Below are 26,594 nucleotides of genomic sequence, written 5' to 3'. Positions count from 1 at the left end.
AGCCCAAAAAAAATATAACCATGTTACAGCCCAAATCAACAGCCACACTATGCGAGACATGCGATTAGACAACATACACCCGGAGACACTTCACACGGCGGCGTATTCAGACATTGTGGGCGATCCAGACGCACAGCTCTGCTTTATGGACATCGGAGCGAGAGCAACATGTCGGCAGGTATTGGTGTACATACTGTGTTGACCAATAAAGATATGAATGTTAAACTATCATTATTGGATTTAAAAAAAACTAAAATATCTGTTAATATCCGCATCAGTCTGGCTATAATGGTAATTTGGGATTTGATTTTTTGCATTGGTGGCATTTTGCTCAGGTATTTGATTTGCTGAATTAGCTAAAAACAGACACGCCCAACTGGTTGTATCATCAATGTTACTATGTGATATAAAATGACACTGATGGAGGACTTCATGCCCGTCACCCACGAGCCACCTTTAATTCATAACGATGTGTCCTTGAGCAAGGCACTTAACCCCAAACCTGCTCCCGTAGCTGTGCCTCCGGTGTGATAGGATCTGAATGGGATAAAAGCTTCTGCTAAATGACTGTAATGTAAAGTAATACCTGATGTGTTCTGGGTCTTTCCTGCGGCGGTGTACAAAGAAGAAGCCAGTACAAAAACAAAATATTTTATATAATTTGTTCATCAAGATTATCATACATTTTTGCATTGAGACAAGCTTCATTTTGGTACGGTGAGTGGCGCGTGTCCGTCTTGATGAGGATCTTGAGTGAATACGTTGAATGCTTCCATACTCGCAGAGACACCCAGGTTGCTGATTCTCAAGAAAGGGACGTTCTCCTGGAATAATCGCGTGGTGGAGATTGGAGCAAAGGTTGCATTTTAAAAAAAGGAAGACTGCTTTAATAAAAACCAACATATGGAGACATTCCAAACTATACAGACAAGATCCGGGCAGGCCTATGTTCCAGAGTAGAGGTCAGGCATGTGTTTGAGAAGCACTTTTTGGTTGAGCTTTGAGGCAATGTTTGGGATGGCCTTGCTGGTGATGAGCCCATATATCTGTTGATGGGTGTGTGTGTGTGTGTGTGTGTGTGTGTGTGTGGGGACAAACAGATGTGTACAAGAAGCAATGAGCTGTATATGAGGAAATGTACTTGCAGCTGCTGTGCGTGTGTTCATGTGCGTTCTTTTGTGCTCAGAAGGAGAAGTATTTGGTGAACCACTCCTGTTTCAGCCCATCTGTCCCTCTCTGCTCCAGGTACGGGCCCCTGCAAGACACAAGAAGAAGAACACACGCATTGGCTTCTTCAAATCATTATCCAGTGGTGGGCCGTCAGGACCTGCAAAGCCTTCTCTGCTGGCCTAAACAGAATCACAAAGTTATAGCTATTTTATAATTTAATATTTTTTCTTAAATACATTTAATTTTTTCTTATATGTATTATAATTTATAAAAATATTTTTCCCATTATCTTATTTTCTCATTGCACAGCTACTGTGCTCCTCAGTTGCTCTGCTTCCAGTGCAGCTTGTTTTAAGTAGAGCTTTTATCCAATCAGATTTCACCTCTGTGTCTCTAGTAAGAAGAGAGGCCCCAGCCTGCAGACTCACCCAGTGTTGCCATGTGCAGTTTAAATTGAATGGGGACGATATTGTTGATTCAACCAATCAGATCTTTAGTTTGAGATTCATGGACGCACCAGAGCGGTTTGCAGGCCTAGTTACGTCAGCATTACTGCAGCTCTGAGTCCAGATGCCTCTCTCCCGCAAGGTGCAGAGTGTGCTGTGATTGGTCAGTGGGCGGGCACGTGACTATGTGCCCGCGAAACTTAATGTTTGCTAGAGCTTTGGTTGTAGCAGACAGAGTTCAAGTGGAAATATTTGAAAGACATTTTACCTAGCTTTGTTTTTTTAATATGAAATGGCGGAAGGAGGAGAAACGGATTTAGTGGCGGAGTTACTGGGAACGCTTTTCTCAAGAAGGACATTTCTGAACAAACTGGACAGTAAGAAACGACCCCACAGCTAGCAGCCCTGACCCAGCCAGGAAAAGGATTTATATGCAGTGTAGGAGAAGCGTTGCACATGTTATGGGTGGGAATGTGTTTCATTTTAACTGAGCGTCGGTACTTTTGGAGAGACTCGAGTGGATCTACAACTACGACCACGTTCGCAGGGAAACAGCTCCACAACCGCGGCCTGCCCTTCGCCGGTCCACGGTCGAAGACGACCACCGAACTGCGGCGGAAAACGGACGACCGACCGGCCGCGGAAGACGGACAAGCGACCGGCAGCGGAAGACAACCGAACCGACAGAACAGCGGCGGACCACGGACAACCGACCGGCGGCGGATCCGGTTGGACTTCTTACTGGAACTGATGTACTGGGATTAAACTCTTTGTCAGCATAGACAGCATTTGTTTACCTCTACTGTTCATTTGTCTATCGTGGCGTTTTTATGAATAATATTTGAATGGCTCGTGCTCGTGTGGTGGAATGCGGATCCGCTGCAGGTCTGCTGGATTGATTTGTTGCTTTGTTGTCATATGAATATATGCGACTGCTCTTGTGAGTTTGTCATTGTGTTACATTGATTTGGACTATATTGTGCGTTAATGACGCAGCGTCCCGTCATGCTCGTATTTATGTATCTGCACATTTTATTTCATTTGTCAAATGTTGCAGTGTTATGTGAATATGCGGCTTTTACACGAAACAAATAACCCGTAGCTGTGACGTCATAATGAGGTTATTAGAAGTGTAGAACAGCACTGAAGGCCCAGGTATAAAATCCACGCCACTGTCATTATCTAATATGTCGCCATGCTGTGGCTCAGAGTGATGGGGCTGATTTTGAGACGCCACAGTCACCAAGACAGGTGTTTCAAATCAGGACAGTCAACTTGACAGGAATCAAAGGAAAGGTTGAAATTAATCCAATTTACATTTCCATGTGTGTGCCTTAAATAAGAGACAATAATACTTCCCCAACCCAAACATTTTTTAGAAACCTTTTATAGGTTTTGATTTTTCTGTTTTGCTTATTGTTCATTGGTCCATTTCGAGTCAAACAGACCATAAAGCAGGGTATGCTTTAGGGGCGGGGCTACCTTGTGATTGGCAGGTGGCTACACAGTTCTGTCCGGTCTGGGAGTCGTCCGTGTTTTCGTCTTACAACTTAAACCCTTTCACAGTTCTCACTTCATGAAAGTTTATTGCAACATTTTGATCACCTAAAAATGTCGGTTCGGTTGCACAAAAAACAAGATGGCGACGGTCTGAAACCAAGATGGCGACGGACAAAATGTTGAACTTGGGTGGCTTCAAAGAAGTAGTCCACAAACAAACGGGTGATGTCATGGTGACTATACCCGCTTCTTATATACAGTCTGTGATTGAAGGATTTATAATTACATTGTATAGTTTTTGAACCCTAAATATTGAATTGAACTATTTTATGTGAGGATATATTGTTTATGAAAGTACTTTCTATTATGAGTTTGTATGTTTTCAGGTGACTGTGGTATCTTATCCAGAAGAAGGCAGTTTGCTTAAATGTCGATCATTCATTGGAGCACTGAGTCCGTCCCGTTCCCTTCTTTTTACATGTGTAACATCACAGCCCACGTATAAGAAATCTTCCTACCTGATTGATTGGCCCTGCAGGTGTGCATGCGGCTCCTGACAGGAGGGCGCCACGTAGCGGATGCCCGTCTGCGGCGAGGGGCAGACCGGGAGCGGGGCGGTGGGCGCCGGCGTGGGAGGGACGCAGGAGGTCCGGGATCTGGTGGAGCGAGGTAGGGAGGGGGAGGAATGCTGGCCAACGGAGAGGGAGGTGTGCTTGTGTGGGAGGGAGGAGGTGGAGTAGTGGGGGGAGGTCTGCGGTTGGGAGGTGGACTGGTGGGGGAGGGTTGAGGAGGAGCGCTGATGGACAGAGGAGGAGGAGGAGGACGAGGAGGATGAGGGGGGTACGAAGGCGCTCCTGTCGTAGGTGCCGGCGTTGGGGATGCTGGTGACGTGAGGAGGAGACTCCACATGCTTCCTCTGTGGGGAGGACAGATTCACATACAGTCATTTCTACAGGAATCTAATCAAAAGACGAGGCCGCTGATATTCGAGATTCTCCTTATTGTCAATAAACACCATGAATAAACCAAAACAAGGTATCAATTCTTCATGATGAACGTGAGCACGGTAGTTGACTTTGATTCAATCCCACATACACTTTCCTGTTTCTGTAAATATTCACTCGGGCACAAAATGTGTATTTATCCGCAGCTGAATATAGGCCCCAACAAAGGCACTGTTTACAGTTGTTACACACCATTTGCTTTCTTTTTTTTAAATCAAACTATATATTTGAAGATATTTTAAAAGATTGATTTTAAAGTTTCAGTGAGGAACTTTGAAGTGGTTGTGAACTGGTCTCAATTTCGGGAGAATCACAGAATCATGCAGGTTCACCAAACTCCTTCAGCTCTGCAGCTGCCGGTCCCCGCTGGGAGCCAACACCGACACCACGCCGGCCGTATTACTGGGCCCGCTGGAGAGAAGGGAGGCTCGGGAGAAACCACAACTAGGACCGAGCGGAACAGGCAGTCAGACGACTGCTGCATTAAAGTCAGAGTTTTGTTAAGAGGACTCTGGTGCTCGGAAACACTGCCGCTTTCGTCCACAGGCGGCGCATAGGCCTACATTGTCGCAAAATGAAATTCCATCTTAGTAGCTTTAAATAAAGAACATCACCAACCTTATCCTTTAATGAAGTGGATGCCTGGGTTCCTCACATTCATCCAAACTAAGTGTAGTTGTTCTAAAACAGGCTTTTAGTGACTACTGTGTGGATGTGATTGATCTCATTGCTTCTCAGGACATGCTACAGTTTATTTCATATGGAGCTCACATCATGTTAGCCACAGCTGCTCAGTGAGAGATGCACTGAGAGTCTGAATTTAAAACGATACTCTGCCCGAAATACTTAATAGCATGAGTATCAAACCATCACCCGCTGTACGCTGTGCAGCAGCTGTGGTCAGGATGAATTCACATCAGTCACAATATTATTCGAGGGAAGAAGAACATCTGGAGACACGCAGCATAATGAACTGTATGCTCAGTCACTACGTCTGGTTAAATGCTCCACCTAAGGCAAGCTGGGGAGGTGTGTGTTTGGCAGTAGCTTGTGATGCTTTCATACCTCCTCTCTCACTCTCTGCGTTGCCATTGAAAACCCAAGCTGAACACAGCCGCCATTAGCTGTCAGGAATAAATCGTAAGGTGTTTCACAACCATCTTTGAAGTCTGCAGAAGGAGTGTGTTTGAAATTTTAAAAAAAGGTTTTGGGGCGGAGTGTAATTTGTGTGCTTAGATGTACCAGCCCAGATGGTCTGTGGCAACCCATCCATAACTGATACCATAATGAATGAAGGCAAGTTAAAGCACAGTTTTAGCCATAAATCATGACATCTGCAGCAGCTGAGATGCTTTTAGTTTTTTCCATTAGAAAAAAAAAAGAAGAAAGAAAGTGTGTCAGTGGGAAGTTGGCTCCGGCCCAGCGAGCACTTCTGGGCTGGAAGGAGGCTCGTTTTGATGAATACATTATGAACACATGCACTCACCCTCATGGTTGGCGTGACGCTCCCGGGGCGGGACTTGCTGTCGCGGAGCCTGAGGGTGCTGTTGTCCCCGGCAGCCGGAGGGTGGAGCTGCAGCTGATGCCTCTCTTCCTGGAGGGGAAGGAGGACGAGGAAGGACTTTCATTGGCCTCGTTCACAGTTAGTGTTGTTGTTGTTGTATTGGGGTTGTGTCTGGAGGGGGCACTTGTTTCATACTCTGCCTCATGCCACACAGATGGCAGACACACTAATGATTACTGAAGACGGTGTTCTAGTTTGATTTGGAGTGGTCCAAGTTTTTCATTCACTCGTGGTCCCTTTGCTGTTAATTGGCTACAAGAATTTCTTCAGTTCCCAGTTTAGCAGGATGCAATGTCTTTATTGATCAACTCAAGGTTCACCTTATTGCCAGCTCTGGAGCTGTTGACCGTGTCACACGGTACTGAACTAACGGCAACCTTTTTCAAGGATTTCTTTTGGCCTTTTGCCTTCACTGTATCGCAACAGTTAAGAGACAGACAGACTACACAGGGAGAGGAAGTCCTGAAGAGAATCAAACCTGGGACATTGCAGTTACATGGCATGCGTCCTAACCACCGTGTCACCAGGACCACCAATGCTCCACATGATGGGGATCCTAGTGCTCAGATCAATGGAAACTGAGCTGATGGGGACTGCGTGATGTGATCAAAAGCTGCGCAACGAACGAGTAAGTGGACCTTGAGTTTAAGTCAAATGAAAGATTTTACTGCTGAACTGGTAACACCAGCTTCCTCAAACGAGGAAAACCGTGTGTTTCCAAAGTCAGAATGAACTACGGGAGATTTAAGAGTCATTTAGCAAGAAAGATTTGAACAGAATACACTTTCACCAAATCATGAAAACTGTGACTTGTGGTATAGCTAAAGGCAGGGTAGGTAATCTTATTCAAAAACATTTCCGATATATATGTCTAAATTCTATTTACATCCAGACAGCAATCAATGAATCAAATGCTTCCACAAGCTGCTAGCTTTAATAAGCTGCTAGCTTTAATAAGCTTGTTTATTATGATCATTTTGGGGGAGTGGCTTTGGCAGGAGGCCCGAAGGACTGTCAGTTTAATTAAAAAAAACGTAGTTTCTCAAGATTACCAACCCTACCAGTTGCTGTGGAAACAGTCCATTGCACAAACAAGTTGCTGTTAGCTGTGCACAGTGCATGATTTGAAGGATAAGTCTGGCGTTATTCTATATATTTATTTTACTGTCAATAAATCCAATAAAAGATAGCGCTCCAACTTCTGAATATTTGACCCGTAAAAAACGCTTTACAGATGTATTGTTTCATAAAAAAATTAAAAAAGACTACATTTTCTACCAAAACATTAGCATTAGTTTAGAATATTTTCAGCCACAGTTCTGGTGCTCTAGTGAGTGGCAGCAGGGCCGTACATAAACTACAGCGCCCATTGTTCACCGTGATGTAGGAACATGTCCCCCAGTGCAATAATAATAGCAACAAAAAATATTTAACAAATATTATATCAGACAACACTCTGGAATTTGTTGACAATAAGAATAACATAAAATATCACCAGACTAACCCTTTATCAGTTCCACAGGTTATTGTTAGAGTATGTAGCGTGTGTGTGTGTGTGTGTGTGTGTGTGTGTGTGTGTGTGTGTGTGTGTGTGTGTGTGTGTGTGTGTGTGTGTGTGTGTGTGCTCCCACCACTAATCGTTTAATGAGCTGGTCTCTCTCGGTCAGTCTCTCCTGGAGTCTCCCCAGCTGCAGGTCATCACATCGAGGCTCCCTCCTCCTGCACCGCTCCTCCCGCTCGCGCAGTCTGCAGTTAAATCATATACACAAACACGCACACACTTTTCTCACATACCCGCCCTTCATTTCCAAACTTGCTGCATTCCCTCTCCACCCCCCCCACGCCCCGCCCCGCCCACCCTGCGCGCCTCGCCCTCTACTCACTCGTTCTCCAGGGCCACGATGCGAGCCTGCAGGTGCGTCTGGGCGCTGCTGTACTCGGACACCAAGCTCTGCATCTCCTTCTTGTGCTTCCTCCTGATCTCCTCCACCTCCTCTCTCCTCTTGTCCTCCTCGCGCTCCTTCTTCTTCTCCTCGTCCACCTCCTCTTCTTTCACGTCCTCCTCTCTCCTCTCCTCCCACTGTTTCTGCGACTCCTCCAGTTTCTCCATCTCCACCCGCAGCTTCTCCACCTCCTCCTTCAGACGCTGTGCTTCCTCCTCCAGCTGGACGTCCCTCTTCTTGCGCAAATCCACGACTTCCTCTTCTTTTTTCTCCTCGGCTTCGGGGTTCTCCTGCACGGACCTGATAAGACACGGGAGATACAAGGGACGGATGAAAATAGCGGAGGCGGCCCGTATAATACAATACAATAATTATGATAAAAAGGGATCTTAAAAATGGTTAATTTGTGCCACTTTTCTTTTACATGTAGTTTTATAAACTCTGTTCAGGAACGGGACCACGCCCAGAACACGGCTCATTTCCCCCGCACAAGTATTTAAGCTCAACGAACCCGTTCACTTCCTCTTCGACTCTGTTCTCTCATCCTTCCCCCCAACCCCGTTTTGTTTTCCTATTCTCTCTCTCTCTTGCAGGATTACAGGAACGACAGGGGACTCTGCACCGCCAGAGCTTCCGAAGAGATAGCCCCCATCCTAACATCTCCGTTCCCCCTGTTCTTGCCAGCCACCGGACACCAACGGTCCCCCATCGATCGCCTAACCTCCTTTCTACAAACCCTCCTCATTTCTTCTTCCTTACATCCCTCACATCCCTTCATCCCTACCCTACATCCCTCTACCTCGACCCCTACCCTACATCCCTTCATCTTTGCATCCCTACCCCACATCCCTTCATCCCTCTACCCTACACCCCTTCATCCCTCTTCCTCGACCCCTACCCCACATCCCTTCATCTCTTCATCCCTACCCCACATCCCTTCATCTCTTCATCCCTACCCCACATCCCTTCATCTCTTCATCCCTACCCCACATCCCATCATCCCTCTACCCTACTCCCCTTCATCCCTCTACCCTTTACCCCTTCCGCTTCCTAATCTATCAATCATTCCGTTATGCAATAAACCTCTCGAAACTCATACTGTTATTGGCGTGGTCCTTGTTAGTGAATGCACTACAGTATATATACTTTCTCTGTACTATGTACTAGTATTCAAATAGACCAGTAAATAATAAAGCTCAACTAAATACACAAAAGAAGTGCAAATATGCCATTCATTGTCAGTGAACTAAATCAAAATGTAGCCAAATGACCCGGGATATGAGATAAGGGATAGTTCTACATTTTAGGAAAATGTGCTCCTTGCAGAGAGTTGCACGACACAGAGATGGAAGCTAAGCTAACCCAGCTACGACCTGGGGCTACTACACTACCCAGCATGTTTCTGGCTGTCTGATGTTCGGTCGCAGGAAAATAAGATGGATGAAAAGAGACTTCAGGTGCAGCGACGGGAGTTCGTGACTATTGGGCCCTCTTCTTCACAGAGACCTGGTTCCATCGGGACGTCCCGGATCAAGCTGCACTCGATGGGCGAACCGGTGGGACGAGAGGAGGCGGAGTCTGCGTTCACACCACGATGCTTGGTGCTCAAACATACTGAATGTTGATGGACAATGTTTTTCCTGATGTCTGCCACATTATCTGCCCAGAGAATTGTTTGTGCTGCTGCTGTTTACATTCCTTATGATGCAAATTCAGGATAGGAATGTGCTGATTTTGTCAGTTTGTCATGTTTTTTTTGCAAATGGACTACAACTGAATTGTGTTGTGCATCCCTGTGTTGCATTATGATGCAACACAGCATCATAATGATCCTTGAATCCTTGAATTTTACTGTCTGTCTGAATAAACCTGTATTCACCCTCTGTTTGAAAAGCAGTTCAACGGAATTGCGTTGCTAGGCAACAGCTTGGATCCATGTTTTCTGATGTTGTTCCAATGCACTGCAACCGGGAAAGAACTTGGACACATTTAGAATGATGTTTCTGTTTTCATAGGTCTGGAGAACTTCAGAAAGATGTTAAAAATATATATTTTTAGATGGACAGCGTGAGAAAAATAAAGAGTTTTTTGAAACATTTAATCATATTCTAGTGGAAACCCAAAATACAAGAGTAATCATAATGTCGCCTTTAACTAATCTAATCAAAAAGACTGCAAGCTGGCGAGGTTATGCTCAAAGATGCAACTACAAGCAACTCTAAAGCTTCCTAATTTACACACTGTACAGACGGGTCATGTAGCCGGCCCGGCTACATGTGTACCTTCGTGAGCTTTGGAGGTGTTAGCCGGTGTATTTTGTTACCTTTGGACGGAGCCAGTCCAGCTGATCTCCCCTTGTTTCCAGTCTTTGTGCTAAGCTAAGCTAAGCTAAGCTAACGGGATGCTGGCTGCAGTTTCATATTTACCGTACAGACAAGGGGGCATTGATAATCTCATCATACGATTCCTTTTAACGATTGTAACGATTAATCGATGCATGGATTAGTAAACCGACAGCGAAGTAATCGGCAACTACTTAATAATCGATTCATCATTTGAATTTGAATTTGCGAGTGAAATGTGAGGATTTGATGTTTTCCTCTAACAGTACACCGGATGCCTTTGGTTTACCCTTGAACATCCCCTTGGGTTTTAAGGAAACTGGGGATTCTTTTTTCAATATTGGCGGATGAACCAACAAACACAAACAATCGTTAGCCGTCGCAGTCCCATATTTCATATCATTGATGTCATAATTAATAACTCCACCGCTAACTTTCCTCACCTCTCCTTTAGTTGCTTCTTCAGTGCTGCGTTTTCTCTCTGCAGCTCCAGCATGGCACAGCGACTCTCATCCAGCTGTCGCTCGAACACCTGATACTGGTTCTGCTGCTTCAGATCCTTCACACACACACACACACATGTTGTCAATATCTGCCTTCACTCTAAGATTCCCGTGAACGACAAACACATCAGTTGTGAAATGGCTGCGTGTGCTCACATTTACATGTGTGTGTGTGTCAAAGAGAGATTGTGTGTGTGTGTGTGTGTGTGTGTGTTACCTGTTGTAGGGCCATCATCTGTGTGTGTGCCTGCAGCTGAGCCTGCAGGTCTTCTATCTGCTGCATGTGTCTCTGGGTCATCTGCCGGCTCCACTCTGTGTGCTGCTGGGTCAACTCCGCACGCTGCTTATCTGATACCACACACACACACACACAAGCGGAAAAAAACTCAAATCTATTTGGCCCACTGCTACAGGTACCCATCCGCTGTTGCCATGGTGACGTGTATCCATGGCGATAGCAACTCCACTGTTTAATTCATAACCTCAATGTGTGTATCGCTCTGTGTGTGTCATACGGAATGCGTTGCTGCCTGCCCGCTGCCTGTGTGTGTGTGTGTGTGTGTGTGTGTGTGTGTGTGTGTGTGTGTTCACGTGCACACGTGTGCCATACCTAGCTCCAGGTGGTGCATCGTCTGCAGCCTGTTCCTCTCAGACAGCACGTCTTCCTTCGCCTGTCTCTCCAACACCTGCAGGGCCTTGGCGTGGCTGTGCCTCTCCTCTCCTAAACACTGGGTTTGGGGCTCCTCACACACACACAACACACACACACACACACACACACACACACACACAAACACACACACAAACACACAGTAGCACTTAGCCACGCGTACGTAGCACAGACCAGCCACTCAATTATTCATCACAGAGAGAGGAAGACCTGTGAAAGATGTCAGGGTACCTGCAGCAGATCCTTCAGCTTCTTGTTGATCTCCTTGGTGTCCTGGACCTCCTTCCTCAGCCTGTCAATTTCGGGGTTGCCATGGCAATCGTCTCCGGGGCCCTCCTTCGTTTTCTCCGCCTAGGCGAGAGAATGGTACAGCGTACAGTAATCCTGAGATGATGAGTTTGCAATCAGAGCCCGGAGTGAGGCGTGAGATGTGGCTTTTGTTTGAGAATTTGCAGACTCTTGAAATAAATAAATAAATAGAAACGCAGACTGCTCCTCCTGTGAAGAAGTACTGAGACTATTTTCCCTCCAGTGAAAGCACTAATACCATGATTTAAAAAACACTCTGCTACAAGTGCAAATTCCTGCATTCAAAGACTGTACTTGTATTTCTCTTTTCTAGTCTTCCGACCACTTCCAACACTTTAACACTACAGGTCATCATTCACACCCATTCACACACTGATGACAGGGGCTACCTGCCCATCAGGACTATGTACCATTCACACACCATAGGCACAGCCACGGGAGCAATTTGGAGTGAGGTGTCTTGTCCAAGGACAACATCGACATGGACTAGAAGAGCCGGGGAATCGAACCGCCGATCCTCTGATTGAGGGACGACCACTGAGTAGGTGTGTTCCAGCTTCCTAAATGCGAGGATCTGCTGCTTGGCTTCGTCACACATGACAGTAAACTGAACATCTGTAGGTCTTGGACTGCTGGCTGATCACAACTAGCATTTCAAAGACATCATATTGATTGGGAAAAATCAATCGATGCTAACCAACAAAAGTATCTTCATCGAATGAAGGGTCACATCTCCATCTCTCTTTTCAGATATTCAGGGGAAAAAGAGAACAATAAACTCAACAGCAACAACAAGCATCACAGCCGGCGGAGGAGACTCACCTCCTGTGCCTGCTGCTCGCTCAGTTGACCCTGCAGCTCTGATATGTGGGTCTGCAGCTCCTGCTCTTTGTTCTGCCACCTCTGCTCGCTCTCAGCCACGGCGGCGTTCATCTCTATCCTGAACTCCGCTCTGAGACGATCCTCGCACTCCGCCCTGGAGGCACGCATCGGAAACAAGAAGGACAAGAAGGACGCGAGTTAACCTACATGCAAATCCACTTCACGGTGTCTTGTGCTTCTCACTCATTTCAACAATCATTTTGAGTTGAGCAGGTTTCGTAGATGAGGTAGAAAATTGATTATTTCTCACTTTGTTTTTGTTCATGTAAGCACCAATCTGTTTTTTTATGTTGTTTTTTTTTATTAATCCAGAGATTAGGAATTCCCTCGTTGCTTCTGGAGCAGAAAAATCTCTCGCTGACAGGTTTTGTAAATGTGTGCCTTTGCATGGAAACGTCATGTTGAGGAGTACGATTCTAAGAATACATTATTGTTGTCTGCATGCACACTGGTACTTTGGAGTCATTTGAAGTTACTACAAGGAACTTTCATTTTGTGTATATTTTGGCAGCCCCTGTGGACGAAAATGTTTCCGGGCACCAGAGTCCCTCATTTATCTGCAGCAGGGGTCTGACAGCCTTTCCCGCACAGTCCTGGTTCTGGTTCTCCCGTGCCCCCCTTCTCTGAAGCGGGCCCAGCAATACAGCCTGGGTCTCCAGCAGCGTGGTGTCGGTGTTAGCTCCTAGCAGGGACCGGAGGAGCAGGGAGGAGAAGCTCTGCTCCTGGCCGGAGGAGGGGGAGACGCTGCTGCCGGGAGCTGAGCTCGCCTCCTCCCCGTCATCTGTCAACGGCAGGCTGGTCTCTGCTGGAGCTGAAGGAGTTTCTGGTCAACCTGCATGATTTCATCTAATTTTCACGCAGAATCCGACCCGGTGGCAGTAATGACAAGCATTCAGAATAACTATACAGAAATAGACCATCTTCTCTCTGATGGTCTGGTTTTATAGGTCATACAGAGGATCAGGATCAAACTGACCAGTTAAAAGTTCCTCACAGTAACTTCAAATAAAGCTTATGGCTGTTTTCAACATAAGGATAGAGTAATGAAGAAGATGATATGTAAAGTCACTTTATGAGTTGTTGTTCTGGTAAAACACATCAGCCGTCGACGAAGCTCGTTCACGTGAAACTGAAATGGATACAGGTTGTTGCGAGCCACAATCTGAAGTATTTGCTTCTCAACTTAAAGCCTAAGCAGCTCTGGCAGCGTTTCCTCTGCTACCTGATCCGGTCCTCGGTCTGCCGCTGGCTCTGGTCTAGGAGACTCCGCTCCGTGCTCAGGCGGCTCTGCTCCAGGACTTTCTCCTCCAGCCGGTGCTTGTCGGCCCTCAGGGACGCCGTCTCCCTCTGCTGCCTCTCCCGCTGCCTCTCCGCCTCCTCCTGCATCCGGGCCAGCCGAGTCCGGGCCTGACGGAGCTCTTCCTCCAGACGGGAGCACTGTGGCCCGCTAGAGGCCGCGGCCTCGGGGGCCACCTGCTCCTTCTGGTCCTGCTGTCGGATCGCAGACTGCAGCCTACAGATCTGAGGGCACGAGAGATTTTTACTGCACACATGTTACAGCAGATAATGAGAATCATTTTGTCGAACGTATCTCATCTGGTAAAACCTCATTTGTGGCATCTTTCATCTTCGTCCTCAGCTCCTCCCTTTCCCTCTCCAGCTCGCTGCGTAGCTCCTCACCGGTCCTCCTCTCCTCATCCAAACGCGCACACACCTGCCAAGAAACGCCTTCTTTTTAGCCCTTTAACCCACCAGACTATCATGTCTTTATTGCTAAGCCTAATTCATAATCAGTCACAATGGAGAGCACATTATAAGAAGGCTCAAGGGGCAGGCAGTTATGTGGTAAACATATATTTTCTACTTTTAGTAGTTGCTCTAGGGACAGTTCAACCCAAAATCTAAAATCTATATTTTTCCTCTTAGCTGTACTTCTATTTATCAATTTAGATTGTTTTTGTGTGAGTTGCCTAGTTTTAGAGATATCAACCTGAGAGGTGTCTGCCTTCTCTCCAATATAATGTCAAAATAAATAAATATGCCAATCGGCTTGTGGTGCTCAAAGCACCAAAAGTCATCAATGTCTCTTTCCAGAAATCATGACCTGGTTACTCAAAATAATCCACAGACCTTGTTGTGAGCAGTTTTTAATGGTCTTAAAGGGGCAGTTCACCCCCTAAAAATCTAAAATACCTATTTTTCCTTCAACTATGGTAGAAAGAAAGCAGTTCCCACGTGACACTGCTCACAACAATATCTCCAAAACTAGGCAACTCACACTATAACAATCTAGATCAGGGGTGTCAAACATACGGCCCGCGGGCCGGATCCGGCCCGCCACGTCATTTTATGTGGCCCGCGAATCCGCCAGCAAAAAAAAAAAATGTAAAAGTCGGACAATTTACAAATATCCGTTGTATCGAGCACGGCGGAGCTCCTCCCCGATCCGCACACCTCCACCAGCGTATGTGGCAGCAGCAGCAGCAGCAGCCCCCCTCCCCGCCGACGAAGAAGGAGCAGCACCACCCCCCCCACCCCCCCACCGAAGACGAAGGAGCACCCACCCCCGCCGACAACCGGCCCTTTGGGGGCAACCATGATGCTGATGTGGCCCCAGAGCGACAATGAGTTTGACACCCCTGATCTAGATTGATAAATAGCTCTACAGGTGAGAGGAAACATTTTTTATTTTGGGTTGAAATGTTCCTTTCAGACCAGTAGTTTGATGATGAAACAGGAGATCAGACTTATTTTTTACAAATCTAAATAATGTCACCTCTAAAAAACAAAAAGAAAAACTTTGTGGTTCACCCATAAGCCTATGAGCTGCTGACATGGGTGACATTGATATCTTCAATTTCATATAACAAGAACAACCTTCTTCCGGTTGTTGTTTTTATTGTAACGTGATCTCGCCTGGAGAATCCTGATTTCTGAGGAATAAAGTTTCTCAGGGTTTGTTTTTTCCCTGAGCACATGTGCGTGACACACACAGAGAATGGAAAGTATATAACTGCTGCAGCTGTGTGACGCGAAGAAAGGAACCAAATTACTCCTCAGAGCGGCTCGTCCTTGTACGCGAATTACTTAAACCCAAAGTCTGACTGAAACTAAAATAATGAAGGAGCCGCCTGCCGCAACTACTTTTAAAATTCTGATACAATACATATGATGGAAGAACTGTGTCCTCTTTACCATCACCCCCTCCCCAGACAGATGCTGACCTCTTGGTTGGTCTTCCTCTCTGAGCTCAGAGCCTCCTGGACGCCGTGGAGTTCGGCGGCGTGCCTCCTCATCACCTCCTCTATCGCCTTCCGCACCTGCTCCTTCAACCGCTTCCTGTCCTCCTCGGCCTTCTCCACCAGCCTCCTCTTCTCCTCCTCCAGCTTCTGCTGCACATTGGCCCTCTCCGCCTCCACCTGCTCGATGCTCTTGTCCAGCTGCAGACGAACGCGGACCCTCTCCACCTCCAGCTCCTTCTTCTGCCGGTCCACCTCCTCCTCCTTCTCCCTCCTCAGACGCTCCTTGATCCCCTCCACCTCGTCCCTCTCCTCGTCCCTCTCCCGGCGCAGTCTGTTCCTGTCCTTCTCGAACTTCTCCTTCTCTTGCTCTCTTTCCCTGCGCAGGTCCTCCCTCTCTTTGTCCATCTCCTTCTGCAGCTTCTCCCGCTCGTCGTCTGCGTGCTTCTGGATGCGACGCAGCTCCTCGGTCTGGGCTCGCACCATCTCGGACCGCAGACTGGACAGGGCCTCGGCGTGCTGCGTGGACACACACACACACACACACACACATGTGATCAATGCGACTGGACGCGGCCACTCTTTATTTGCGTGCGCGCGTCCGCGGGCCTTACCTGGCGTATCTGCCGGGAGTGGTCGTTGTTTCTGCCGCTGCTCTGCAGTTCCAGCTCTCTGTTCCGGCTCTGCAGGCGGCTCGCCTGGCTCCTCAGCTCCTCCACTTCGGTGCACACGCACGTCTCGCAGCCCCCGCGGTTCAGCAGCTCCTCTGGTAGACGCACACAGAGAACACACACCAAATAAGCACCAACACACACCAAGGTGAACACACACACACACTGATTGATTATGCATAATAGAAGCAGAATGGAACCAATGGCGAATGAGGAAGCGTCTAAAACAAGAAGTCACTCTCGTGCAATTAATAAAATCTCTTTTTTTTTCTTTTGCTGACCGGGTGTGATGACACTTTGATGAAACCGTTTGCCTTTGTGGAGGATGAATAATGCTCGTTTGTTGCATTCCCTGTATATATTACAAACTTAATTAACGCTGAGTCAGCGTGGCTAGTGGGAATGCGCTGAGCTCAGCGGGTTTCCACGGACGGCTCTCTCTCCCCGGTGGACGGACGGACAGGCTAGACGACAGGTGAGGGGGGGGGGGGGGGCACAGACTGAGAGGCTATACCTGCTCTGCACTGCAGCTCGTCCTCCTGCAGCAGCAGCCTCTCCTTGGCGACGGCGAGCTCCTCCTCCGCCCGCTTGGCCGCGCCCTCGGCCTCCGGCACGCGCCTCCGGTCCAGCTCCAGCTCCTCCTCCATGTCCTGGTGTGGATGGCACCACCAGCATCGTTGTGGAGGAGAAAAAAGGAAGACAGGTGAGGGAAGCAGCTTTTGACACAGATGAGGAGGAGAGAAGGAACGCAAGTCAGGGAGGACGATGGGGGGGGGGGGGGGGGGGGGGATAAATGTGGTGAGTCAGTGAGCTCATCTCTCCCGGCTACGGGCGGTTAATGGTCTGCTGTGTGAGGGCTAACGTCAGCTCACTGCCAGCTCTCGCAGGGCTTCTTAATGCTCGTGCGCGAGGTGGTAATGGTGGTGGTGCGGCGGATCTATCCCGCTCAAACTGCTCATTAGCAGAGAGTTGGCAGCGGGAGCAGCACTCAGGGAGGGCAGCCAGTGGTTAGACGAGCAAGATCCTCCCCCACTCCACTCCCCGCTGACCCCCCCCCCTCTCTGCCTCCGACTCGCTCCCTTTTCCCGTCAGCACCATCATTAGCTGGGCACATCCGAGACAGGAAGCTGCCACATCTCACCTCCGTTTTCGGCCTTCCAGTTGGAATGGAAGGGTTATATGTGTGTGTGTGTGTGTGTGTGTGTGTGTGTGTGTGTACCTGTATCCGCTCTTGCAGTTTGACTGTGTTCCTCTTGCCCTCCGCCAACCTCTCCAGGTGGCCCTCCACCTCCGCCTCAGCCCTCTTCACCCTTTCTCGCAGGGCGCTGTGCATTCCTCTCTTCTCCTCCTCCTCCCTCTCCTCCCACCTCCGCCGCTCTTCCCTCCACTCCGCCTCCATCCCCCTCCTCATGTCCTCTCGCTCCTCGTTGAGGTCGGTCACCCTCTGCTCCCACCGCTCCTTCTCCTCCCTCCCTGCCCGCTCCCTCTCCTCCTCCGCCCGGTCGCCCTCCTCGCGCAGCGCCTTCAGCTCCTCTGAGAGCGCTCGCACTTTTTCCGAGCCCTCCCGCTCCTCTGTTTGCCTCTGCTCCTCTCTCTTCTCCTCTCTCTTCTCCTCCTCCTCGTCTTCCCTCTGCCTCTGCTCCTCCTTCCGCCGCCTCTCCTCTTCGGCCGCTTTCTGCAGCTCCTCACACTTGGCATCCAGCTCCAGGATCTGCTCCCCGGCCTTCTCCAGCTCTTTGCTGAGCCGCAGGTTCTCCTCCTGGGCGTCGCTGATGTGGGCCGTGGCCTCCTGGAGCTCTTCCTCCGCAGCCTGGACCCTCTCCTTGAACTCTTTCCTCAGCTCCACCTCCGTCTCACGCTCCCTCTCCTCTGACTGGATGCGGAAGCACTCGAAGTCCACCTGCACCTGGAGGCAGAGAGGAGAAGGTGTTACACACTGCACATACAGTCCCTTTAGAAAACCTCTAATTTGACTGCAGCAGGGGTCTGGCAGTCATGGATCTGGTTCTCCCGTGCATCCTTTCCCTCCAGCGGGCCCAGCAATACGGCCTGGGCCTCCAGCGGGGACCAGAGGGGCAGAGTGGAGAAGCTCTGCTCCTGGCAGGAGGAGGAGACACTTGTGCCGGGGGGGCTGTGCTCTCCTCCTCCCGCCTGATCTTCCGACTGCAGGTCGAAGCCGGATCTGGGTTTTGTCCACAATGGGCTCCGCTGAAGTCTGAGCTAAAGGAGTTTCTGGTGACCCTGCAGTATGTCATTTCACCAGAATCTGAACCGGTGGCCCGGATAATTACACAGAAATAGACAATCTTCTCTCTGATGGTCTCGTTTACTGATGTAGGTCATATTAGGTCTGCAGTATTAAATTGAAACGGTTTCATAAACAGTTAAAAGTCACTCCCCACTGAGTGTGAAGACACCCTCTTCTTCCTGTACTGCCCAAATCATTTAAAGCATTGATTAAAAAAAATGATGTTATTACTCTGAACAACACTTTCAGATGCTTTGCCCCACATGAAAATGTCCTTGAGTTCAACTGTTTCCGTGCTGGCACATTCACACTGCTCCAGCATTTCATCTCAGAGGAGCTGCTAAGACCACGGGAGTGAACAGTGTTTATGCAAAACATTTGAGTGCAGGAACTGTGGCCATACAGGCAAACTAGCTACAGTGTGCAGACCAGGCGGAACACCTCCAGTTAAAAAAATGTGACGCCAACAAGGAAGTGCTTTACACTTGCATTCTCTCTACTGACAGGATGCAAGTCCTGCAAAAAGAAGTCTGGTTGTATAGAAGTCTATGAGAAAATGACTCTACTTCTCTCTTGATTTATTACCTCAGTAAACATTGTAAACATGAGTTTATGGTCTCAATCTCTAGTTTCAAGTCTTCTTCAATACAGCATGATGTTCATTTAGTTCATTTAGTTAATTATGGTCCATTTAGAGTCAAACAGACCATGAAGCAGAGTAAGCTCTAGGCCAGGGCTGCCTTGGGATTGACATGTCACTACCAGAGCCGTATACGGCAGTTGAACATAACTCCTGCGCAGTCCAAATATGGTCACTTCTATTCACTGGTTGCAAAAAAAACATGATGGCGACGGCCAAAGTTGAGGCTTCAAAACGGCAGTCCACCAAACCATTGGGTGCTGTCACGACGACTACAACCACTTTTTTATATCCAGTCTATGGTACATTCAAACAATATCATCAACAGCTGGCAGGTTGATCCAGACAGAGTGGTGGTCAGACTGTTGACTGTGTTTGATGTTAGTTGACAGATTTGAACAGATCTGCCGGTAAAAGTGTCTGTATTTACTGTGATGTACATGTGATGTACATGCGATGTACTGCTCCTGAATGTGCAGCAAAAAAACAACAACAACTGAAACAGGAAACAAAAGGACAGACAAGCGTGGCCACACGTTTCAAAATAAAAGTTAAGAGGTCCATGTCACATTACCTCTTGTCTCTTTAGTTGTTCAGATGCATTCTAGTTTCCAAAGAGCTCATGAGGAAGTCATGTGGGTCTTAATGATTCATGTTGATGTTTTATTGTGGTGCGCATCATGTCAATAAGGCATGAAGTCTGAGGCTGTAAAGTCACAAGGTATCTGAGCTAGGGTGACTGTTGGAGGTCACATGGAGGGTGGTTTTGATTTGCTGCTCCCACTGGGGTTTTACACGTGACATTACAGCAATACAGGGAGCCCTTGACTGAGGGCAGCTTATCTCATACTCAGGAGGTTCACCATAGACTGTATGTCAGAAGGGCACGCAGTCTGTGACACCCTGCAGTTTTGAAGCTTAGAGTTCGGCATTTTGTCCGTCGCCATCTTTGTTTTTTGCCTTCGCCATTGTGAGGAATTTAAGTTTTAGAGCATTCCTAGTGCTGGATATTATATGTTATAGTGTGTTTACATGTAAGAGTTTAGACCAAGAAGTAATTTCATCATCAGAGGTAATTTCATGCTGTAAGAGGAAGGTGTGAGGAGTGTACTGGAAGAGGGGGTTTGGCGAATCAAACAAAGGAACTGGCCCCATGAATGTAAGGAGGTGTCTGCCAGCGGGGGTTGGAACGAAGCTGGCTGACCTAGGTGAGAAGAACAGAACAATGGGTCATCTGCCCAGGAGGGGCTTATTGGATGAGCCAATCGTGGGAGCTGATCGATAGGCTCAGGGATGTAACTTTGGGGGGACAAAGAGCTGTGAATCCCAGGAGAGAGTCAGACTTCCTTGGGGCCATCCAGTGAACACACCAGTTTGCTGGGTGGCCTGAACGCGGTCTCACATTTATGGAATATTATGTTTGTTTTATCATTCATGGTGTACATCAGTTTGCAGTTGTTTTGGCTTCTGTAGTTATTAAATATCTTGTGATTTTGTTCTGGACCTGCCGATTCCTGTCCTCTATCAGAATGGGAGCAAGGGGGGGGGGGGCTTCTTCTCCTCTGAGGGCTGCTTTTCAACATGCGGCCTTCCACAGTTCTGAGAGGTTCTGAACCGAACACCATCTTGGATTTTGCCCTTCTCCATATTGTTTTTTTTATCCTTTTCCATATTGTTTATTGGCCGTAGCCGTCTTGGCTTTTTGCAACCAGAAGTAACAAAAGAGGGTGGAGCACAAGTACGATCGAACGCTGCATAAAACATTTATAGGCGAGCAAAATGGATACAATTATCTTTCACGAACTGAAAACACACTGTGAAAGGGTTTAAGTTGTAAGACGTACACACGGACAAAACCCAGACCGGACCACGCCGCGGTAACAACCTGTAGCCCCGCCCTAAAGCATACCCTGCTTTATGATCTATTTTACTCCTTATGAGATCATAGTTTACTAAATGAACATCATGCTGTCTCCCGCTCTTACCCACACACACACACACACACACACAAACACACACACACACCTGGGCTCCAACCCTCTGCTGCTCATCCAGAGAGTCCTGCATCTCCAGGAGGCGTGTCCTCAGCGGCGACCCCTCCCCTTCATGACACGTCTCCACCAGGATGCGGTGCAGCTCTTCGTGGTGGGCGTGGCTCAAGGCCTGCAGGGCCGCCTCCTGCTCCTCGTTCTTCATGTTCAGAGAATAAATCACCTGGAGTGCAATCGACAACAGACAAGGAAAGATTCGACCGTTAGTGCACACCAAACGTTCTAAACTGTATCTGTTTATCAACTCTTTCGGGGATCGGCCATCCGGTGCAGCCACTCTGCTCCACTGACTCCTGATTATGGTCATATCTCATTCTGACGTGCCTTTTAGCTTCAATGTTTTTTTTACTGTTTGTTAATTACTGTTGTCCATTGTGTTTTGTAGTCATGCCTAATTGGTATACGTTTTAGAAAGTCATTCAGGGATTTCTTCATGTTTTCAGATGATCCACTCTGTGTGGTGCGAGTGCATCACAAAAAGAAGGCAAACTGACACCAAGAACACAGGCATTATGGAGCCAATATAATAATAACTGGCTGCTTTACAAAAAACAAATATCAAACTGACACGGACTGACCCTAACACAATAATCCCCAAACACAAATAACAGAGGTTACACCGGCAAACAGCGTGCTGTGAGTTAATACAGTCCAGTGATTCTCCAGCCTGTCAGCAACGTGTGGAGTCCCGATATAGTCTGTGACTTACACCTGAAATATGGTCCACATCTACAGTGTCATCATCTGCTCCTACTGACCCTGATGGCTCACTTACACATACATCCGCAGAGGTGTGTGTGTGTGTGTGTGTGCATGTGCATGGGTGTACGCAGGGGGACGCATAGGCTCATATTTTACCCGGACGCCTCTCTGTCTGCAGCACACAGCTGGCACAGCACTGCTGGACATTCCCTCTGTGTGTGTGTGTGTGTGAGAGCATGTCACCACCTCTCTTTCATACACACACACACACACACACTTACATGGTCTCAGAATTTGTCAAGCTCCTTTAATCTACGATGTATTTCTTATAAATAAGCAACAGATATCGATGATGGATGGGACATATTTGGGAATCCTGTGCTGCCGGTCAATTCAAGAGCGTCGCTGCCCATGAACTTTAACCCGTGACTCAGAAGACTGAAGGGGACTCTGAATCCAGGGCATGGTTCTGAGGGGAGGGGTGCGTATGTGTGTGTGTGTGTGTGTGTGTGTCTGTGTGCTGTTCTTAGCAGTCCTCTTTAGCCAGAGTGAGAGCAAGCAGGGTGAAGAGGAAAACAGAGCAGAAGAGAGAGAGGAAGACCCAGAGGTGTACGCTACATGTCCAGAGCTATGTGAGCATCCGAACATTACACCCATGCGCCATTCTGGGAAGGCTCTCCAAAGACTTGGCTGCACAAAAAAAGCACCAGCGAGGTCACGCACTGATACTAGTTGTTGTTCCTTTTTGTCCCAAAGTTGTTGGATGGGGTTTAAGGTCGAGTCCTCTGAACCACCAAACACACCAAGCTCTGACAAACATTTCACTGGATAACCCCTCAGATTGACCTACAACATAAAAAAAAAATGTATGTATCCATTTGTTTGCCAGGAACTATACATAAAGGCATTATTACGTTTAAATAAAATGCAACCGATACAATGTATATAGGACCTCTAGTCGTGGCTAATTTGCAGCCCTTGTACCTGGTTAGGCTTTTAAGGGATAAAACACATAATAAAACACTAATATAAGCATAGAGACAAACTATTTTAAAAAGCGGTCAAACCACCACTACAAAGTATATATGTTGAGCTAGAGGTCCACCAATAATGGATTTTAAAAGGCCAATAGCAGGAGAAAGACGAGGCGCACTGAGTGCACTAGCTGCAAATGGCAGAGGGCAGACAGCTTGGTGAGTTTAATTTTGTTTTCGGCAAGATTTTATTCAATATCTTACACACCGACTTTACAACATTCTGTTATAAATGAAAAGTTCAAATTACAAGCAACAAAATTGACTCTCGTTCAACAACCTCGTGGCTAATGGAAGCTCAAGTTGGCAACCTTTACATTGATATCAATGTCTACCTGACCTGAAGCAGTAATGCAAATTTCGCATATTCATGTCACGTCATTCACCTCATTTGCGCCACCCGGCGTGATTTAGCGTCTACTCGCGTCCATTTGCGTCTTTGCATAGACTTTGTATGTAATATCGTCGCGTGAGAGATTTGCTGGGCGTTTGGTGTGAACACACCGTAATAAGGCAGTGTCACACTTTGATTCCCCTTTTGGGGTGTAAATTCTCAAAACGATTGGCGTGGCAGCTCTGGTCAGAGAGTGGCGAGAGCCTCTTGCTACTGTAAATCCTTCCCCAAGATCCCCATATTGATCCTGCCAGTCGATAGTGTTATTCATGTGGCCTTGCGAGCCAGTGCCCGTGCTTATTGACAATAACTTCATAGTCAGCAAAGCATGAAATTAATATTCTGTCTACAGTGTGTAAAGGAGCGCTGGGACGAGGCTTTTTTGAAAACAGGGGTGAGATGTGGAGTGGATGGTTGGTGCACAGAGGACAGTTTAAGCAAAGAGACAAGCACACACACACACACACACACACACATACCTCCACACATATCAAAGAGGGCACCGTTTGTTCTGGATTACAAAGCAGGGACCATTGTGACAGCTTAAGCTTCATAAGTACAGGAAGTCAAACAGACAGAATTAGAGCTGCCAATCAAACGTGTTGGCATATATGTGCATCCTTTAATGTGCCAATGTTGATCTCCGTGAGTCACATTAAAAGACTCTCTTCTGTGTATTCATGTGGGCGTGTGCATGTCCGTGCACGCGCAAGCTTATGTGAACATTCACAACAGCTGGCCTGACGTGGTCGGCCCTCGCTTTCTTCCCATTGGCTTGTTCCGCCACGTAAACACACTCCGGCGTGCTACCGGTTTATCTTTAGCAGCACCCATTCAACCGGGGCGGACCACTTTCAGTGGCAAAAGGAGGGGGGGATGGGGAGCCGTGAAATTCAAGCAGAAGTGTAGACGGGCTAGTGGGGGAGTGAGGGACGGGCCGACGTGAGGAGGTTTGTTAAGTACAAGTGCATGACTGCGAGTGTGTGTGTGTGCGCGCCAGTCTCCCTCGCGCAAACAGAGAGCAGGGGTTAATAAATATATACGGTTGCCACAGCTGACCCATTTCCCGCTTCTTCTCCACTCCACACCCCCGCCCTAGCAACACTCAAATAAACCGTGTGTCACACGCCCGGCATCCCAAAGCCCCGAGAAAAACGCTTACACCAAATATCGGATTTGATGATTCTTATGTTTCATCAGCGCTGTGGGTTTCGGATTTATTCACTGCGGTCATCAAAAGAGCCAAAGCTGGGCTGGGCTGGCGGGGCTGGCGTGAAGTTTCAAGAGAGAGAAGCAAGTTCGGCTTCTTCTTCTTTTCTTTTTTTTCATTTCAGGATGGAGGAGTTCGAAGGACTAGGCTGGCAAATTCCCCTAACAAGCACAGACACAAGTGCTGACCCCCCCGATCTGTTGTCATCTTTGTTTGTGCGCGTCCTGAGAAGAAGCTCTATGAACAACACGCTGCATATGCAACTGCAGCATGCATTGCATCACACACACACACACACACACACACACACACACCTACAGGCTACACAGAGGTGAGCCCATAAGGGAGGATGGGAACTGCACAGTCATCAGTAATTGTCATAGCTCAACAAGCGATGGGTCATGCCCTGCTTCTGTAAGCATTATTGTGCACTGGAGAGAGAGGGAGAATCCCCATATAGCAACGCTTGCTGCACAGAAAGCCAGAGCACCCCCCCCCCCCCCCCCCCCCCCCCCCCCCGCGGGTTCATAGGAATGTTATCGATTACTCAATTGATACATTTTTTTTCCTCCCAGCTTCTTCAACATTTTCTGCTTTTATCTGTTTCTGTTATCTGTTGGTCACACAAAAATAAATGGCATTTATGCAATCTTTGAGATGTGCAGTTCTTTTTAAATAATTATTTATTTCTTTATTTTTTACATATAACTACCTAAGCTATGAATCGATGCATGGTGAAGATAATCCATACATTAACTGATAATTACATCACTCCTAATTGATGCGCTGAAAGGTTTGGCTCTCAAATAGCTGTAGATCTGCTAAACACCATGAAGCTCTCAGTCATGCCTGATTAGTGTGTCAGTCACGAAGACCAATGAAGACAACATTTCCAATCATTATCCCAAGAGATCATTATGATTTGCATGTATGATTTTATGGTGGATATACATAAATATATCATTTTCACGCTATAGGTTTGGGTTACTTCTCTCAGGCTTATTATCTTAATCTCCCTGGATACATTGTATATGCATTTACATTTTGTTTTTTACTGCGATGATCCATTGTTGTCCCTTGAGGACCATATTTCATATATCACAGGTTCATTACAGGTTTGCCTTCTCAATATGTTATTATGTAGCGGTGTGATGGCAGATAGAGTGAGGCGGCCATCAGATCATCCAATCAGCCTGACAGATCCGGTGACAAGCGCGTGCGGCGGCGCGCCTCTCTCTCTCTCTCTCTCTCTCTCTCTCTCTCTCCCCCTGTCATTGGCAGCTCTTACCTTGGTGAGCTGAGCGATCTTCTTGCACATCTTGCCGTGCATCTGGTAGTCATACAGCTCCTGCTCGATGTTCGGGAACTCTGCCGCAGTCCCGTTAACCGCGGAGCCCGGCCCGGGGGGCTGTGCAGCCTTACCGGCGCCCGCTGAAGCCATAATTTAAAAAAACCTATACCTCGCGCAAACTTCCCAGACCGCCGTAGGATAGTCAGAAATGATCCGTTCGCCTCTCAGATTAAAAATCTCACCCAAAAAATCGTGTCAACTTTCTCACTCGCGCATCTCATTCGTCTGTCGGTAGACCCCCTCCCGTTTCAAGCGATTCGCTGGGAAACATTTGGCAGTAGATCGGCGGGGTCTCTCCTCGCGCGCTCCGGTTGCTGCTGCCCCCCTCTCCCGCTGTCCGCCCGGTGATCGCGGAGGTCACACGCTGGAATTCCATCGGGGACGCGCTCGCGCCGACCGACCCTTCCCCTGCTGTCAACAGATATTATTTTTTTACTCTAAGAGGGAGCGCTCGAGGATGAAGGCGTACTGTCCAACCACCTGTCTCGCGGCAGGGGCGGAGAGGGGCGTGTGTATCCTATGGAACATTACCGGAGACAGAGAGCGAGGGAGAGAGAGAGAGAGAGAGAGAGAGAGAGAGAGAGAGAGAGAGAGAGAGAGAGAGAGAGAGAGAGAGAGAGAGACAGAAAGAGAGAGAGAGACAGAGAGAGAGACAGAGACAGAGACAGAGAGAGAGAGAGGCGCACTGCTGCAGTGCTGCCCCGCCCCTACCGGCGCTGCT

General features: G+C 47.8%; 1 protein-coding gene across 3 annotated transcripts; it reads right to left on the bottom strand.

Moving 5' to 3' along the window:
• Positions 1-723: 723 nt before the first annotated feature.
• fam184b (family with sequence similarity 184 member B) lies at positions 724-26,302 on the bottom strand. Of its 3 annotated transcripts, none has more exons than XM_079158929.1 (18): positions 25,811-26,302; positions 21,157-21,345; positions 17,463-18,149; positions 16,758-16,893; positions 16,187-16,338; positions 15,558-16,091; positions 13,940-14,047; positions 13,556-13,854; positions 12,274-12,427; positions 11,374-11,493; positions 11,083-11,215; positions 10,690-10,820; positions 10,413-10,528; positions 7,568-7,927; positions 7,316-7,442; positions 5,607-5,714; positions 3,635-4,032; positions 724-1,255 (listed from the first exon to the last, which is right to left on the bottom strand). In XM_079158929.1, the coding sequence occupies exons 1-18, from the start codon at positions 25,961-25,963 to the stop codon at positions 1,183-1,185; spliced, it is 3,978 nt and encodes a 1,325-aa protein (XP_079015055.1). In that variant the 5' UTR covers positions 25,964-26,302; the 3' UTR covers positions 724-1,182. The 3 variants fall into 3 exon arrangements, with proteins under 3 accessions (XP_079015055.1, XP_079015057.1, XP_079015056.1); XM_079158931.1 differs by having other exon boundaries at positions 7,316-7,430; XM_079158930.1 differs by having other exon boundaries at positions 11,083-11,212.
• Between the last annotated feature and the right edge of the window lie 292 nt (positions 26,303-26,594).

The sequence above is a fragment of the Pholis gunnellus genome (genome assembly GCF_910591455.1).
Source record: "Pholis gunnellus genome assembly, chromosome: 5".
NCBI lineage: Eukaryota > Metazoa > Chordata > Actinopteri > Perciformes > Pholidae > Pholis > Pholis gunnellus.
Note: the sequence above shows the minus strand (reverse complement) of the source record. Positions and strands in the feature narration are given on the sequence as shown.